Source organism: Chiloscyllium punctatum, chromosome 22 (assembly GCF_047496795.1).
Source record: "Chiloscyllium punctatum isolate Juve2018m chromosome 22, sChiPun1.3, whole genome shotgun sequence".
NCBI classification, from domain to species: Eukaryota; Metazoa; Chordata; class Chondrichthyes; order Orectolobiformes; family Hemiscylliidae; genus Chiloscyllium; species Chiloscyllium punctatum.
This window is the reverse complement of record NC_092760.1, coordinates 18,004,129-18,020,905: the sequence shown is the minus strand read 5'-3', so window position 1 is coordinate 18,020,905 and position 16,777 is coordinate 18,004,129. Positions and strand designations below refer to the sequence as shown.

General features: G+C 51.7%; 1 protein-coding gene across 3 annotated transcripts in view; it reads left to right on the top strand.

Annotated features, from left to right (window-relative positions):
- Window positions 1–16,777, top strand: part of LOC140493434 (CD82 antigen-like) — a 173,363-nt gene that overhangs the window by 88,011 nt on the left and 68,575 nt on the right. For all 3 annotated transcript variants that reach the window (XM_072591864.1, XM_072591865.1, XM_072591866.1), the window contains exons 4-5: window positions 5,412–5,536; window positions 6,211–6,285. In XM_072591864.1, the coding sequence (XP_072447965.1) occupies window positions 5,412–5,536; window positions 6,211–6,285 (200 nt within the window). The remainder of the gene's footprint in view (window positions 1–5,411; window positions 5,537–6,210; window positions 6,286–16,777) is intronic.

Genomic DNA, 16,777 nt, shown 5'->3' with positions numbered 1-16,777 from the left:
GGAGCCCTGTTACAGTGGAACCCTGTTACAGTGGTGCCCTGTTACCGTGGAGCCCCGTTGCCCTGTTACAGTGGAGCTCTGTTACTCTGTTACAGTGGAGCCCTGTTACCTTGTTACAGTGGAGCCCTGTTACCCTGTTGCAGTGGAGCCCTGTTACAGTGGAGACCTGTTACCCTGTTACAGTGGAGCCCTGTTACAGTGGAGCCCTGTTACAGTGGAGCCCTGTTGCAGTGGAGCCCTGTTGCAGTGGAGCCCTGTTGCAGTGGAACCCTGTTACAGTGGAGCCCTGTTACAGTGGAACCCTGTTACAGTGGAGCCCTGTTACAGTGGAGCCCTGTTGCAGTGGAGCCCTGATGCAGTGGAACCCTGTTACAGTGGAGCCCTGTTACAGTGGAGCCCTGTTACCCTGTTACAGTGGAGCCCTGTTACAGTGCAGCACTGTTACAGTGGAGCCCTGTTATAGTGGAGCCCTGTTACAGTGGAACCCTGTTACAGTGGAGCCCTGTTGCAGTGGAGCCCTGATGCAGTGGAACCCTGTTACAGTGGAGCCCTGTTACAGTGGAGCCCTGTTACCCTGTTACAGTGGAGCCCTGTTACAGTGCAGCACTGTTACAGTGGAGCCCTGTTACAGTGGAGCCCTGTTATAGTGGTGCCCTGTTACAGTGGAGCCCTGTTATAGTGGTGCCCTGTTACAGTGGAGCCCTGTTACCCTGTTACAGTGGAGCCTTGTTGCAGTGGAGCCCTGTTACAGTGGAGCCCTGTTACCCTGTTACAGTGGTGCCCTGTTGCTGTGGAACCCTGTTATAGCGGTGCCCTGTTACAGTGGTGCCCTGTTATAGTGGTGCCCTGTTACAGTGGAGCCCTGTTACCCTGTTACAATGGTGCCCTGTTATAGTGGAGCCCTGTTACCCTGTTACAGTGGAGCCCTGTTGCAGTGGAGCCCTGTTGCAGTGGAGCCCTGTTACAGTGGAGCCCTGTTACCCTGTTACAGTGGAGCCCTGTGACAGTGGAACCCTGTTACAGTGGAGCCCTGTTACAGTGGAACCCTGTTACAGTGGAGCCCTGTTACAGCGGTGCCCTGTTACAGTGGTGCCCTGCTACAGCGGTGCCCTGTTACAGCGGTGCCCTGTTACAGTGGAGCCCTGGTACAGCGGTGCCCTAGTACAGTGGAGCCCTGGTACAATGGAGACCTGTTACAGTGGTGCCCTGTTACAGCGATGCCCTGTTACAGCGGTGCCCTGTTACAGCGGTGCCCTGGTACAATGGAGCCCTGGTACAGTGGAGCACTGTTACCCTGTTACAGTGGTGTCCTGTTACAGTGGAGCCCTGTTAGAGTGGAGTCCAGTTACAGTGGAGCCCTGTTACAGTGGAGCCCTGTTACAGCGGTGCCCCGTTACAGTGGTGCCCTGTTACAGCGGTGCCCTTTTACAGTGGTGCCCTATTACACTGGAGCCCTGTTACAGTGGTGCCCTGTTACAGTGGTGCCCTGTTACAGCGGTGCCCTGTTACAGCGATGTCCTGTTACAGTGGTGCCCTGTTACAGTGGTGCCCGATTACAGTGGAGCCCTGTTACAGCGGTGCGCTGTTACAGTGGAGCCCTGTTGCAGTGGAATCCTGTTGCAGTGGTGCCCTGTTACAGCGGTGCCCTGTTGCAGTGGAGCCCTGTTGCAGTGGAACCCTGTTACAGTGGAGCCCTGTTACAGTGGAGCCCTGTTACAGTGGTGCCCTGTTATAGTGGAGCCCTGTTGCAGTGGAGCCCTGTTGCAGTGGAGCCCTGTTCCAGTGGAGCCCTGTTACAGTGGTGCCCTGTTACAGTGGAGCCCTGCTACAGCGGTGCCCTGTTACAGCGGTGCCCTGTTACAGCGGTGCCCTGTTATAGCGGTGCCCTGTTACAGCGGTGCCCTGTTATAGCGGTGCCCTGTTACAGCGGTGCCCTGTTACAGCGGTGCCCTGTTATAGCGGTGCCCTGTTACAGCGGTGCCCTGTTACAGCGGTGCCCTGTTACAGTGGTGCCCTGTTACAGCGGTGCCCTGTTACAGTGGTGCCCTGTTATAGCAGTGCCCTGTTACAGCGGTGCCCTGTTACAGTGGTGCCCTGTTACAGCGATGCCCTGTTACAGCGGTGCCCTGGTACAATGGAGCCCTGGTACCGTGGAGCCCTGTTACAGCGGTGCCCTGTTAAACTGGTGCCCTGTTACAGCGGTGCCCTGTTACAGCGGTGCCCTGTTACAGCGGTGCCCTGCTACAGCTGTGCCCTGTTACAGCGGTGCCCTGTTACAGTGGAGACCTGTTACAGCGGTGCCCTGTTACAGCGGTGCCCTGTTACAGCGATGCCCTGTTACAGCGGTGCCCTGTTACAGCGATGCCCTGTTACAGCGGTGCCCTGTTACAGTGTAGCCCTGTTACAGTGGTGCCCTGTTGCTGTGGAGCCCTGTTACAGTGGTGCCCTGTTACAGCGGTGCCCTGGTACAGTGGTGCCCTGTTACAGCGGTGCCCTGTTACAGTGGTGCCCTGTTACAGTGGTGCCCTGTTACAGCGGTGCCCTGGTACAGCGGTGCCCTGTTACAGTGGAGCCCTGTTACAGCGGTGCCCTGTTACAGTGGTGCCCTGTTACAGCGGTGCCCTGTTACAGTGGTGCCCTGGTACAGTGGTGCCCTATTACAGTGGAGCCCTGGTACAGTGGTGCCCTGTTACAGCGGTGCCCTATTACAGTGGTGCCCTGTTACAGCGGTGCCCTGTTACAGCGGTGCCCTGTTACAGCGGTGCCCTGTTACAGTGGAGCTCTGTTACAGCGGTGCCCTGGTACAGTGGTGCCCTGTCACAGCGGTGCCCTGGTACAGTGGTGCCCTGTTACAGTGGTGCCCTGTTACAGCGGTGCCCTGTTACAGTGGTGCCCTATTACAGTGGAGCCCTGGTACAGTGGAGCCCTGTTACAGTGGTGCCCTATTACAATGGTGCCCTGTTACATCAGTGCCCTGTTACAGCGGTGCCCTATTACAGTGGAGCCCTGGTACAGTGGAGCCCTGTTACAGTGGTGCCCTATTACAGTGGAGCCCTGTTACAGCGGTGCCCTGTTACAGCGGTGCCCTGTTACAGCGGTGCCCTGGTACAATGGAGCCCTGGTACAGTGGAGCCCTGTTACAGCGGTGCCCTGTTACAGTGGAGCCCTGTTACAGCGGTGCCCTCGTACAGTGGTGCCCTGTTACAGCGGTGCCCTGTTACAGTGGTGCCCTGTTACAGTGGTGCCCTGGTACAGTGGTGCCCTGTTACAGTGGAGCCCTGTTACAGCAGTGCCCTGTTACAGTGGTGCCCTGTTACAGCGGTGCCCTGGTACAGCAGTGCCCTGTTACAGCGGTGCCTTGTTACAGTGGAGCCCTGTTACAGTGGTGCCCTGTTGCAGTGGAACCCTGTTACAGTGGAGCCCTGTTGCAGTGGAACCCTGTTACAGCAGTGCCCTGTTACAGTGGTGCCCTGTTGCAGTGGTGCCCTGTTACAGCGGTGCCCTGTTACAGTGGTGCCCTGTTACAGTGGTGCCCTGTTACAGTGGTGCCCTGGTACAGTGGTGCCCTGTTACAGTGGAGCCCTGTTACAGCAGTGCCCTGTTACAGCGGTGCCCTGTTACAGCAGTGCCCTGTTACAGTGGTGCCCTGTTGCAGTGGTGCCCTGTTACAGCGGTGCCCTGTTACAGTGGTGCCCTGTTACAGTGGTGCCCTGGTACAGTGGTGCCCTGTTACAGTGGAGCCCTGTTACAGCAGTGCCCTGTTACAGCGGTGCCCTGTTACAGCAGTGCCCTGTTACAGTGGTGCCCTGTTGCAGTGGTGCCCTGTTACAGCGGTGCCCTGTTACAGTGGTGCCCTGTTACAGTGGTGCCCTGGTACAGTGGTGCCCTGTTACAGTGGAGCCCTGTTACAGCAGTGCCCTGTTACAGTGGTGCCCTGTTGCAGTGGTGCCCTGTTACAGTGGAACCCTGTTACAGCGGTGCCCTATTACAGTGGAGCCCTGTTACAGTGGTGCCCTGTTGCAGTGGAACCCTGTTACAGTGGAGCCCTGTTGCAGTGGAACCCTGTTACAGTGGAGCCCTGTTACAGTGGTGCCCTGTTACAGCAGTGCCTTGTTACAGCGGTGCCCTGTTACAGCAGTGCCCTGTTACAGTGGTGCCCTGTTGCAGTGGTGCCCTGTTACAGCGGTGCCCTGTTACAGTGGTGCCCTGTTACAGTGGTGCCCTGGTACAGTGGTGCCCTGTTACAGTGGAGCCCTGTTACAGCAGTGCCCTGTTACAGTGGTGCCCTGTTGCAGTGGTGCCCTGTTACAGTGGTGCCCTGTTACAGTGGAACCCTGTTACAGCGGTGCCCTATTACAGTGGAGCCCTGGTACAGTGGTGCCCTGTTACACCGGTGCCCTTGTACAGTGGTGCCCTGTTTCAGCGGTGCCCTGTTACAGTGGTGCCCTGTTACAGTGGTGCCCTGTTACAGTGGTGCCCTGTTACAGTGGAGCCCTGTTACAGCGGTGCCCTGGTACAGTGGTGCCCTGTTACAATGGTGCCCTGTTACAGCGGTGCCCTGGTACAGTGGTGCCCTGTTACAGTGGTGCCCTGTTACAATGGTGCCCTGTTACAGCGATGCCCTGTTACAATGGTGCCCTGTTACAGCGGTGCCCTGTTACAGTGGTGCCCTGGTACAGTGGTGCCCTGGTACAGTGGTGCCCTGTTACAGTGGTGCCCTGGTACAGTGGTGCCCTGTTACAGCGGTGCCCTGTTACAGTGGTGCCCTGTTAAAATGGTGCCCTGTTACAGCGGTGCCCTGTTAAAATGGTGCCCTGTTACAGCGGTGCCCTGTTACAGTGGTGCCCTGTTACAGTGGTGCCCTGGTACAGTGGTGCCCTGTTACAGTGGTGCCCTGGTACAGTGGTGCCCTGTTACAGTGGTGCCCTGGTACAGTGGTGCCCTGTTACAGCGGTGCCCTGTTACAGTGGTGCCCTGTTACAGTGGTGCCCTGTTACAGTGGTGCCCTGGTACAGTGGTGCCCTGTTACAGTGGTGCCCTGGTACAGTGGTGCCCTGTTACAGCGGTGCCCTGGTACAGTGGTGCCCTGTTACAGTGGTGCCCTTGTACAGTGGTGCCCTGTTACAGCGGTGCCCTGTTACAGCGGTGCCCTGTTACAGTGGTGCCCTGTTACAGCGGTGCCCTGTTACAGTGGTGCCCTGTTACAGTGGTGCCCTGTTACAGTGGTGCCCTGTTACAGCGGTGCCCTGTTACAGTGGTGCCCTGTTACAGCGGTGCCCTGTTACAGCGGTGCCCTGTTACAGTGGTGCCCTGGTACAGTGTTGCTGGTTCGAAGTTGTTGAGATTGGTGCAGTGTATATGAGTGTCTGATATAAGCAAGTATTGACTCAGTATTGATTCACTCCCTGCAGAGTCCTCATCGTCTGCGTTGAAAATTGGCTCGTACATCTTGTTAGGAGTGGGCTCTGTGACCATGTTGATGGGATTCCTCGGCTGCCTGGGAGCAGTGAATGAAGTCAGATGTCTTTTAGGATTGGTGAGTCAGTGCAGGGTAACAGAGACCGGTCCACACTGTCTCCAATGGAGGCTGGGAGCGTCAGGGTCATTTAGCTCAGACTGACATCACGGAGGGCGGGGGGGATACTTGCAGCTCTGTCTGCTTGACAGGTTCAGGATCACTGCACACCGAGAGAGACAGACACTGCCAAAAACACCAGGTGCTGAACAAAAAAACTGGGGCAACATTATGGGTAAACACACCCATCAAGTGCACACACATGTGAGAGTGCACGCTCACACACACGCACGCACAGACACACCTGCACAAACACATACTCACATTCTCACCTGTACATACACTCAGGCAGGCACACACACACCTGCACACGCACACATACGTGTGTGTGCACACGGGGATGTACACACATGTGAGTGGACTTGCATGAGCAAGCATAGGCACTGGTGAACAAACTCACTACCAGACAGGCACACTCACACTCACACGCACACACACCAATACAGACACACAGAGGTGCACATGCGTGTACACACAGAAACGTACCCAATCACACACACAGACACGTAGGAGTGTGCGCAGCCACGTGAGAGAATACCTACAATCAAACCCATAGCCCCATAAGTGTGTCGAGCTACTGCTGTCCCACAGTGCGCTGAGGGATTCGATCTGAATCAGTGTGCTTTGTTTTTCAGTATTTCACCTGCTTACTGCTGATCCTGATCGCTCAGATTACAGCAGGGATCCTGATCTACTTCCAGAGGGACGCGGTGAGTCAGTCTGCCTTTTAGCTGTACGCACAACTCTCCACGGCCAGCAACAATCTGAATGACAGTGTGGATCACAGTCTGAGTGACAGTGTAGATCACAGTGTGAATGACTGTGTGGGTCACAGTGTGAATGACTGTGTGGATCACAGTGTGACTGACTGTGTGGATCACAGTGTGAATGACAGTGTGGGTCACAGTGTGAATGACTGTGTGGGTCACAGAGTGAATGACTGTGTGGGTCACAGTGTGAATGACAGTGTGAAGGACAGTGTGAACGACAGTGTGGGTCACAATGTGAATGACAGTATGGATCACAGTGTGAATGACAGTGTGGGTCACAGTGCGAATGACAGTGTGGATCACGGTGTGAATGACAGTGTGGATCACAGTGTGAACGACAGTGTGGGTCACAGTGTGAACGACAGTGTGGGTCACAGTGTGAACGACAGTGTGGGTCACAGTGTGAATGACAGTGTGGGTCACAGTGTGAATGACAGTGTGGGTCACAGTGCGAACGACAGTGTGGATCACAGTGTGAACGACAGTGTGGATCACAGTGTGAACGACAGTGTGGGTCACTGTGTGAATGACAGTGTGGATCACAGTGTGAATGACAGTGTGGGTCACAGTGTGAATAACAGTGTGGGTCACAGTGTGAATGACAGTGTGGGTCACAGTGTGAACGACAGTGTGGGTCACAGTGTGAATGACAGCGTGGATCACAGTGTGAACGACAGCGTGGGTCACAGTGTCAATGACAGTGTGGGTCACAGTGCGAATGACAGTGTGGATCACAGTGTGAATGACAGTGTGGGTCACAGTGTGAACGACAGTGTGGATCACAGTGTGAACGACAGTGTGGATCACAGTGTGAACGACAGTGTGGGTCACAGTGTGAACGACAGTGTGGGTCACAGTGTGAATGACAGTGTGGGTCACAGTGTGAACGACAGTGTGGGTCACAGTGTGAACGACAGTGTGGGTCACAGTGTGAACGACAGTGTGGGTCACAGTGTGAATGACAGTGTGGGTCACAGTGTGAATGACAGTGTGGGTCACAGTGCGAACGACAGTGTGGATCACAGTGTGAACGACAGTGTGGATCACAGTGTGAACGACAGTGTGGGTCACTGTGTGAATGACAGTGTGGATCACAGTGTGAATGACAGTGTGGGTCACAGTGTGAATAACAGTGTGGGTCACAGTGTGAATGACAGTGTGGGTCACAGTGTGAACGACAGTGTGGGTCACAGTGTGAATGACAGCGTGGATCACAGTGTGAACGACAGCGTGGGTCACAGTGTCAATGACAGTGTGGGTCACAGTGCGAATGACAGTGTGGATCACAGTGTGAATGACAGTGTGGGTCACAGTGTGAACGACAGTGTGGATCACAGTGTGAACGACAGTGTGGATCACAGTGTGAACGACAGTGTGGGTCACAGTGTGAACGACAGTGTGGGTCACAGTGTGAATGACAGTGTGGGTCACAGTGTGAACGACAGTGTGGATCACAGTGTGAACGACAGTGTGGGTCACAGTGTGAACGACAGTGTGAATGACTGTGTGGATCACAGTGCGAATGACAGTGTGGATCGCAGTGTGAATGACAGTGTGGGTCACAGTGTGAACGACAGTGTGGATCACAGTGTGAACGACAGTGTGGGTCACAGTGTGAACGACAGTGTGGGTCACAGTGTGAACGACAGGGTGCGTCACAGTGTGAACGACAGGGTGGGTCACAGTGTGAACGACAGTGTGGGTCACAGTGTGAACGACAGTGTGGGTCACAATGTGAATGACTGTGTGGATCACAGTGTGAACGACAGTGTGGGTCACAGTGTGAACGACAGTGTGGGTCACAGTGTGAATGACAGTTTTTGTCACAGTGTGAATGACAGTGTGGGTCACAGTGTGAATAACAGTGTGGGTCACAGTGTGAATGACAGTGTGGGTCACAGTGTGAATGACAGTGTGGGTCACAGTGTGAATGACATTGTGGATGACAGTGTGAATGACAGTTTTTGTCACAGTGTGAATGACAGTGTGGGTCACAGTGTGAATGACAGTGTGGATCACAGTGTGAATGACAGTGTGGATCACAGTGTGAATGACAGTTTTTGTCACAGTGTGAATGACAGTGTGGGTCACAGTGTGAATAACAGTGTGGGTCACAGTGTGAATGACAGTGTGGATCGCAGTGTGAATGACAGTGTGGGTCGCAGTGTGAACGACAGTGTGGGTCGCAGTGTGAACGACAGTGTGGGTCACAGTGTGAACGACAGTGTGGGTCACAGTGTGAACGACAGTGTGGGTCACAATGTGAACGACAGTGTGGGTCACAATGTGAACGACAGTGTGGGTCACAGTGTGAATGACAGTGTGGGTCACAGTGTGAATGACAGTGTGCGTCACTGTGTGAATGACAGTGTGAGTCACAGTGTGAATGACTGTGGATCATAGTGTGAATGACAGTGTGGGTCACAGTGTGAATAACAGTGTGGGTCACAGTGTGAATAACAGTGTGGGTCACAGTGTGAATAACAGTGTGGGTCACAGTGTGAATGACAATGTGGGTCACAGGGTGAATGACAGTGTGGGTCACAGTGTGAATGACAGTGTGGGTCACAGTGTGAATGACAGTGTGAATGACAGTTTTTGTCACAGTGTGAATGACAGTGTGGGTCACAGTGTGAATGACAGTGTGGATGACAGTGTGAATGACAGTGTGGATCACAGTGTGAATGACAGTTTTTGTCACAGTGTGAATGACAGTGTGGGTCACAGTGTGAATAACAGTGTGGGTCACAGTGTGAATGACAGTGTGGATCGCAGTGTAAACGACAGTGTGGGTCACAGTGTGAATGACAGTGTGGATCGCAGTGTAAACGACAGTGTGGGTCACAGTGTGAATGATAGTCTGGGTCACAGTGTGAACGATAGTGTGGGTCACAGTGTGAACGATAGTGTGGGTCACAGTGTGAACGATAGTGTGGGTCGCAGTGTGAATGACAGTGTGGGTCGCAGTGTGAATGACAGTGTGGGTCGCAGTGTGAATGACAGTGTGGATCACAGTGTGAACGACAGTGTGGATCACAGTGTGAACGACAGTGTGGGTCACAGTGTGAATTACAGTTTTTGTCGCAGTGTGAACGACAGTGTGGATCACAGTGTGAACGACAGTGTGGATCACAGTGTGAATGACAGTGTGGGTCACAGTGTGAACGATAGTCTGGGTCACAGTGTGAACGATAGTGTGGGTCACAGTGTGAACGATAGTGTGGGTCACAGTGTGAACGACAGTGTGGGTCACAGTGTGAACAACAGTGTGGGTCACAGTGTGAACGACAGTGTGGTTCACAGTGTGAACGACAGTGTGGGTCACAGTGTGAACGACAGTGTGGGTCACAGTGTGAACGACAGTGTGGTTCACAGTGTGAACGACAGTGTGGATCACAGTGTGAACGACAGTGTGGGTCACAGTGTGAACGACAGTGTGGGTCACAGTGTGAATGACAGTGTGGCTCACAGTGTGAATGACAGTGTGGCTCACTGTGTGAATGACAGTGTGAGTCACAGTGTGAATTACTGTGGATCACAGTGTGAATGACAGTGTGGGTCACAGTGTGAATGACAATGTGGGTCACAGTGTGAATGACAATGTGGGTCACAGGGTGAATGACAGTGTGGGTCACAGTGTGAATGACAGTGTGGGTCACAGTGTGAATGACAGTGTCGATCACAGTGTGAATGACAGTTTTTGTCACAGTGTGAATGACAGTGTGGGTCACAGTGTGAATGACAGTGTGGATCACAGTGTGAATAACAGTGTGGGTCACTGTGGATCACAGTCTGAGTGACAGTGTGGATCACAGTGTGAACGACAGTGTGGGTCACTGTGTGAATAACAGTGTGGGTCACTGTGTGAATGACAGTGTGGATCACAGTGTGAATGACAGTTTTTGTCACAGTGTGAATGACAGTGTGGGTCACAGTGTGAATGACAGTGTGGATCACAGTGCGAATGACAGTTTTTGTCACAGTGTGAATGACAGTGTGGGTCACAGTGTGAATGACAGTGTGGGTCACAGTGTGAATAACAGTGTGGGTCACTGTGGATCACAGTGTGAATGACAGTGTGGGTCACAGTGTGAATGACAGTGTGGGTCACAGTGTGAATGACAGTGTGGGTCACAGTGTGAATGACAGTGTGGGTCACAGTGTGAATGACAGTGTGGATCACAGTGTGAACGACAGTGTGGATCACAGTGTGAACGACAGTGTGGATCACAGTGTGAACGACAGTGTGGGTCGCAGTGTGAATGACAGTGTGGGTCGCAGTGTGAATGACAGTGTGGGTCGCAGTGTGAACGACAGTGTGGATCACAGTGTGAACGACAGTGTGGATCACAGTGTGAACGACAGTGTGGGTCACAGTGTGAATTACAGTTTTTGTCGCAGTGTGAACGACAGTGTGGATCACAGTGTGAACGACAGTGTGGATCACAGTGTGAACGACAGTGTGGATCACAGTGTGAATGACAGTGTGGGTCACAGTGTGAACGATAGTCTGGGTCACAGTGTGAACGATAGTGTGGGTCACAGTGTGAACGATAGTGTGGGTCACAGTGTGAACGACAGTGTGGGTCACAGTGTGAACAACAGTGTGGGTCACAGTGTGAACGACAGTGTGGTTCACAGTGTGAACGACAGTGTGGGTCACAGTGTGAACGACAGTGTGGGTCACAGTGTGAACGACAGTGTGGTTCACAGTGTGAACGACAGTGTGGATCACAGTGTGAACGACAGTGTGGGTCACAGTGTGAACGACAGTGTGGGTCACAGTGTGAATGACAGTGTGGCTCACAGTGTGAATGACAGTGTGGCTCACTGTGTGAATGACAGTGTGAGTCACAGTGTGAATTACTGTGGATCACAGTGTGAATGACAGTGTGGGTCACAGTGTGAATGACAATGTGGGTCACAGTGTGAATGACAATGTGGGTCACAGGGTGAATGACAGTGTGGGTCACAGTGTGAATGACAGTGTGGGTCACAGTGTGAATGACAGTGTCGATCACAGTGTGAATGACAGTTTTTGTCACAGTGTGAATGACAGTGTGGGTCACAGTGTGAATGACAGTGTGGATCACAGTGTGAATAACAGTGTGGGTCACTGTGGATCACAGTCTGAGTGACAGTGTGGATCACAGTGTGAACGACAGTGTGGGTCACTGTGTGAATAACAGTGTGGGTCACTGTGTGAATGACAGTGTGGATCACAGTGTGAATGACAGTTTTTGTCACAGTGTGAATGACAGTGTGGGTCACAGTGTGAATGACAGTGTGGATCACAGTGCGAATGACAGTTTTTGTCACAGTGTGAATGACAGTGTGGGTCACAGTGTGAATGACAGTGTGGGTCACAGTGTGAATAACAGTGTGGGTCACTGTGGATCACAGTGTGAATGACAGTGTGGGTCACAGTGTGAATGACAGTGTGGGTCACAGTGTGAATGACAGTGTGGGTCACAGTGTGAATGACAGTGTGGGTCACAGTGTGAATGACAGTGTGGATCACAGTGTGAACGACAGTGTGGATCACAGTGTGAACGACAGTGTGGATCACAGTGTGAACGACAGTGTGGGTCACAGTGTGAATGACAGTGTGGATCACAGTGTGAAGGACAGTTTTTGTCACAGTGTGAACGACAGTGTGGATCACAGTGTGAATGACAGTGTGGATCACAGTGTGAATGACAGTGTGGATCACAGTGTGAATGACAGTTTTTGTCACAGTGTGAATGACAGTGTGGGTCACAGTGTGAATGACAGTGTGGACCACAGTGTGAATGACAGTTTTTGTCACAGTGTGAATGACAGTGTGGGTCACAGTGTGAATTACAGTGTGGGTCACTGTGTGAATAACAGTGTGGGTCACTGTGTGAATAACAGTGTGGGTCACAGTGTGAATGACAATGTGGGTCACAGGGTGAATGACAGTGTGGATCACAGTGTGAATGACAGTGTGGATTACGGTGTGAACGACAGTGTGGATCACAGTGTGAACGACAGTGTGGATCACAGTGTGAACGACAGTGTGGATCACAGTGTGAACGACAGTGTGGATCACAGTGTGAACGACAGTGTGGATCACAGTGTGAACGACAGTGTGGGTCACAGTGTGAATAACAGTGTGGGTGACAGTGTGAATAACAGTGTGGGTCACAGTGTGAATAACAGTGTGGGTCACAGTGTGAATGACAGTGTGGGTCACAGTGTGAATGACAGTTTTTGTCACCGTGTGAATGACAGTGTGGATCACAGTGTGAACGACAGTGTGGATCACAGTGTGAACGACAGTGTGGATCACAGTGTGAACGACAGTGTGGATCACAGTGTGAATGACAGTGTGAATCACAGTGTGAATGACAGTTTTTGTCACAGTGTGAATGACAGTGTGCGTCACAGTGCGAATGACAGTGTGGATCACAGTGTGAATGACAGTGTGGATCACAGTGTGAATGACAGTGTGGATCACAGTGTGAACGACAGTGTGGATCACAGTGTGAACGACAGTGTGGGTCACAGTGTGAACGACAGTGTGGGTCACAGTGTGAATGACAGTGTGGGTCACAGTGTGAACGACAGTGTGGATCACAGTGTGAACGACAGTGTGGGTCACTGTGAACGACAGTGTGAATGACTGTGTGGATCACAGTGCGAATGACAGTGTGGATCGCAGTGTGAATGACAGTGTGGGTCACAGTGTGAACGACAGTGTGGATCACAGTGTGAACGACAGTGTGGGTCACAGTGTGAACGACAGTGTGGGTCACAGTGTGAACGACAGGGTGCGTCACAGTGTGAACGACAGGGTGGGTCACAGTGTGAACGACAGTGTGGATCACAGTGTGAACGACAGTGTGGGTCACAGTGTGAACGACAGTGTGGGTCACAATGTGAATGACTGTGTGGATCACAGTGTGAACGACAGTGTGGGTCACAGTGTGAACGACAGTGTGGGTCACAGTGTGAATGACAGTGTGGGTCACTGTGTGAATGACAGTGTGAGTCACAGTGTGAATGACTGTGGATCACAGTGTGAATGACAGTGTGGGTCACAGTGTGAATAACAGTGTGGGTCACAGTGTGAATAACAGTGTGGGTCACAGTGTGAATGACCGTTTTTGTCACAGTGTGAATGACAATGTGGGTCACAGGGTGAATGACAGTGTGGGTCACAGGGTGAATGACAGTGTGGGTCACAGTGTGAATGACATTGTGGATGACAGTGTGAATGACAGTTTTTGTCACAGTGTGAATGACAGTGTGGGTCACAGTGTGAATAACAGTGTGGGTCACAGTGTGAATGACAGTGTGGGTCACAGTGTGAATGACAGTGTGGGTCACAGTGTGAATGACATTGTGGATGACAGTGTGAATGACAGTTTTTGTCACAGTGTGAATGACAGTGTGGGTCACAGTGTGAATGACAGTGTGGATCACAGTGTGAATGACAGTGTGGATCACAGTGTGAATGACAGTTTTTGTCACAGTGTGAATGACAGTGTGGGTCACAGTGTGAATAACAGTGTGGGTCACAGTGTGAATGACAGTGTGGATCGCAGTGTGAATGACAGTGTGGGTCGCAGTGTGAATGACAGTGTGGGTCGCAGTGTGAACGACAGTGTGGATCACAGTGTGAACGACAGTGTGGGTCACAGTGTGAACGACAGTGTGGGTCACAGTGTGAACGACAGTGTGGGTCACAATGTGAATGACAGTGTGGGTCACAGTGTGAATGACAGTGTGGGTCACAGTGTGAATGACAGTGTGCGTCACTGTGTGAATGACAGTGTGAGTCACAGTGTGAATGACTGTGGATCATAGTGTGAATGACAGTGTGGGTCACAGTGTGAATAACAGTGTGGGTCACAGTGTGAATAACAGTGTGGGTCACAGTGTGAATAACAGTGTGGGTCACAGTGTGAATGACAATGTGGGTCACAGGGTGAATGACAGTGTGGGTCACAGTGTGAATGACAGTGTGGGTCACAGTGTGAATGACAGTGTGAATGACAGTTTTTGTCACAGTGTGAATGACAGTGTGGGTCACAGTGTGAATGACAGTGTGGATGACAGTGTGAATGACAGTGTGGATCACAGTGTGAATGACAGTGTGGATCACAGTGTGAATGACAGTTTTTGTCACAGTGTGAATGACAGTGTGGGTCACAGTGTGAATGACAGTGTGGATCGCAGTGTAAACAACAGTGTGGGTCACAGTGTGAATGACAGTGTGGATCGCAGTGTAAACGACAGTGTGGGTCACAGTGTGAATGATAGTCTGGGTCACAGTGTGAACGATAGTGTGGGTCACAGTGTGAACGATAGTGTGGGTCACAGTGTGAACGATAGTGTGGGTCGCAGTGTGAATGACAGTGTGGGTCGCAGTGTGAATGACAGTGTGGGTCGCAGTGTGAATGACAGTGTGGATCACAGTGTGAACGACAGTGTGGATCACAGTGTGAACGACAGTGTGGGTCACTGTGTGAATAACAGTGTGGGTCACAGGGTGAATGACAATGTGGGTCATAGTGTGAATGACAGTGTGGGTCACAGTGTGAATGACAGTGTGGGTCACAGTGTGAATGACAGTGTGGATCACAGTGTGAACGACAGTGTGGATCACAGTGTGAACGACAGTGTGGATCACAGTGTGAACGACAGTGTGGGTCACAGTGTGAATGACATTGTGGATCACAGTGTGAAGGACAGTTTTTGTCACAGTGTGAACGACAGTGTGGATCACAGTGTGAATGACAGTGTGGATCACAGTGTGAATGACAGTGTGGATCACAGTGTGAATGACAGTTTTTGTCACAGTGTGAATGACAGTGTGGGTCACAGTGTGAATGACAGTGTGGACCACAGTGTGAATGACAGTTTTTGTCACAGTGTGAATGACAGTGTGGGTCACAGTGTGAATTACAGTGTGGGTCACAGTGTGAATTACAGTGTGGGTCACTGTGTGAATAACAGTGTGGGTCACTGTGTGAATAACAGTGTGGGTCACAGTGTGAATGACAATGTGGGTCACAGGGTGAATGACAGTGTGGATCACAGTGTGAATGACAGTGTGGATCACGGTGTGAACGACAGTGTGGATCACGGTGTGAACGACAGTGTGGATCACAGTGTGAACGACAGTGTGGATCACAGTGTGAACGACAGTGTGGATCACAGTGTGAACGACAGTGTGGATCACAGTGTGAACGACAGTGTGGATCACAGTGTGAACGACAGTTTTTGTCACAGTGTGAACGACAGTGTGGGTCACAGTGTGAATAACAGTGTGGGTCACAGTGTGAATAACAGTGTGGGTCACAGTGTGAATAACAGTGTGGGTCACAGTGTGAATGACAGTTTTTGTCACAGTGTGAATGACATTTTTGTCACCGTGTGAATGACAGTGTGGATCACAGTGTGAACGACAGTGTGGATCACAGTGTGAACGACAGTGTGGATCACAGTGTGAACGACAGTGTGGATCACAGTGTGAACGACAGTGTGGATCACAGTGTGAATGACAGTGTGAATCACAGTGTGAATGACAGTTTTTGTCACAGTGTGAATGACAGTGTGGGTCACAGTGCGAATGACAGTGTGGATCACAGTGTGAATGACAGTTTTTCTCACAGTGTGAATGACAGTGTGGATCACAGTGTGAATGACTGTGGATCACAGTGTGAATGACAGTGTGGATCACAGTGTGAATGACAGTGTGGGTCACAGTGTGAATGACAGTGTGGATCACAGTGCGAATGACAGTTTTTGTCACAGTGTGAACGACAGTGTGGATCACAGTGTGAATGACAGTGTGGGTCACAGTGTGAATGACAGGGTGCATCACAGTGTGAACGACAGTGTGAATGACAGTGTGGATCGCAGTGTGAATGACAGTTTGGATCGCAGTGTGAATGACAGTGTGGGTCACAGTGTGAACGACAGTGTGGGTCACAGTGTGAATGACAGGGTGCATCACAGTGTGAACGACAGTTTGAATGACTGTGTGGATCACAGTTTGAATGACTGTGTGGATCACAGTGCGAATGACAGTGTGGATCACAGTGCGAATGACAGTGTGGATCACAGTGCGAATGACAGTGTGGGTCACAGTGCGAATGACAGTGTGGGTCACAGTGCGAATGACAGTGTGGGTCACAGTGCGAATGACAGTGTGGATCACAGTGTGAATGACAGTGTGGGTCACAGTGTGAATGACAGTGTGGGTCACAGTGTGAATGACAGTGTGGATCACAGTGTGAATGACAGTGTGGATCACAGTGTGAACGACAGTGTGGATCACAGTGTGAATGACAGTTTTTGTCACAGTGTGAACGACAGTGTGGATCACAGTGTGAATGACAGTGTGGATCACAGTGTGAACGACAGTGTGGATCACAGTGTGAACGACAGTGTGGATCAC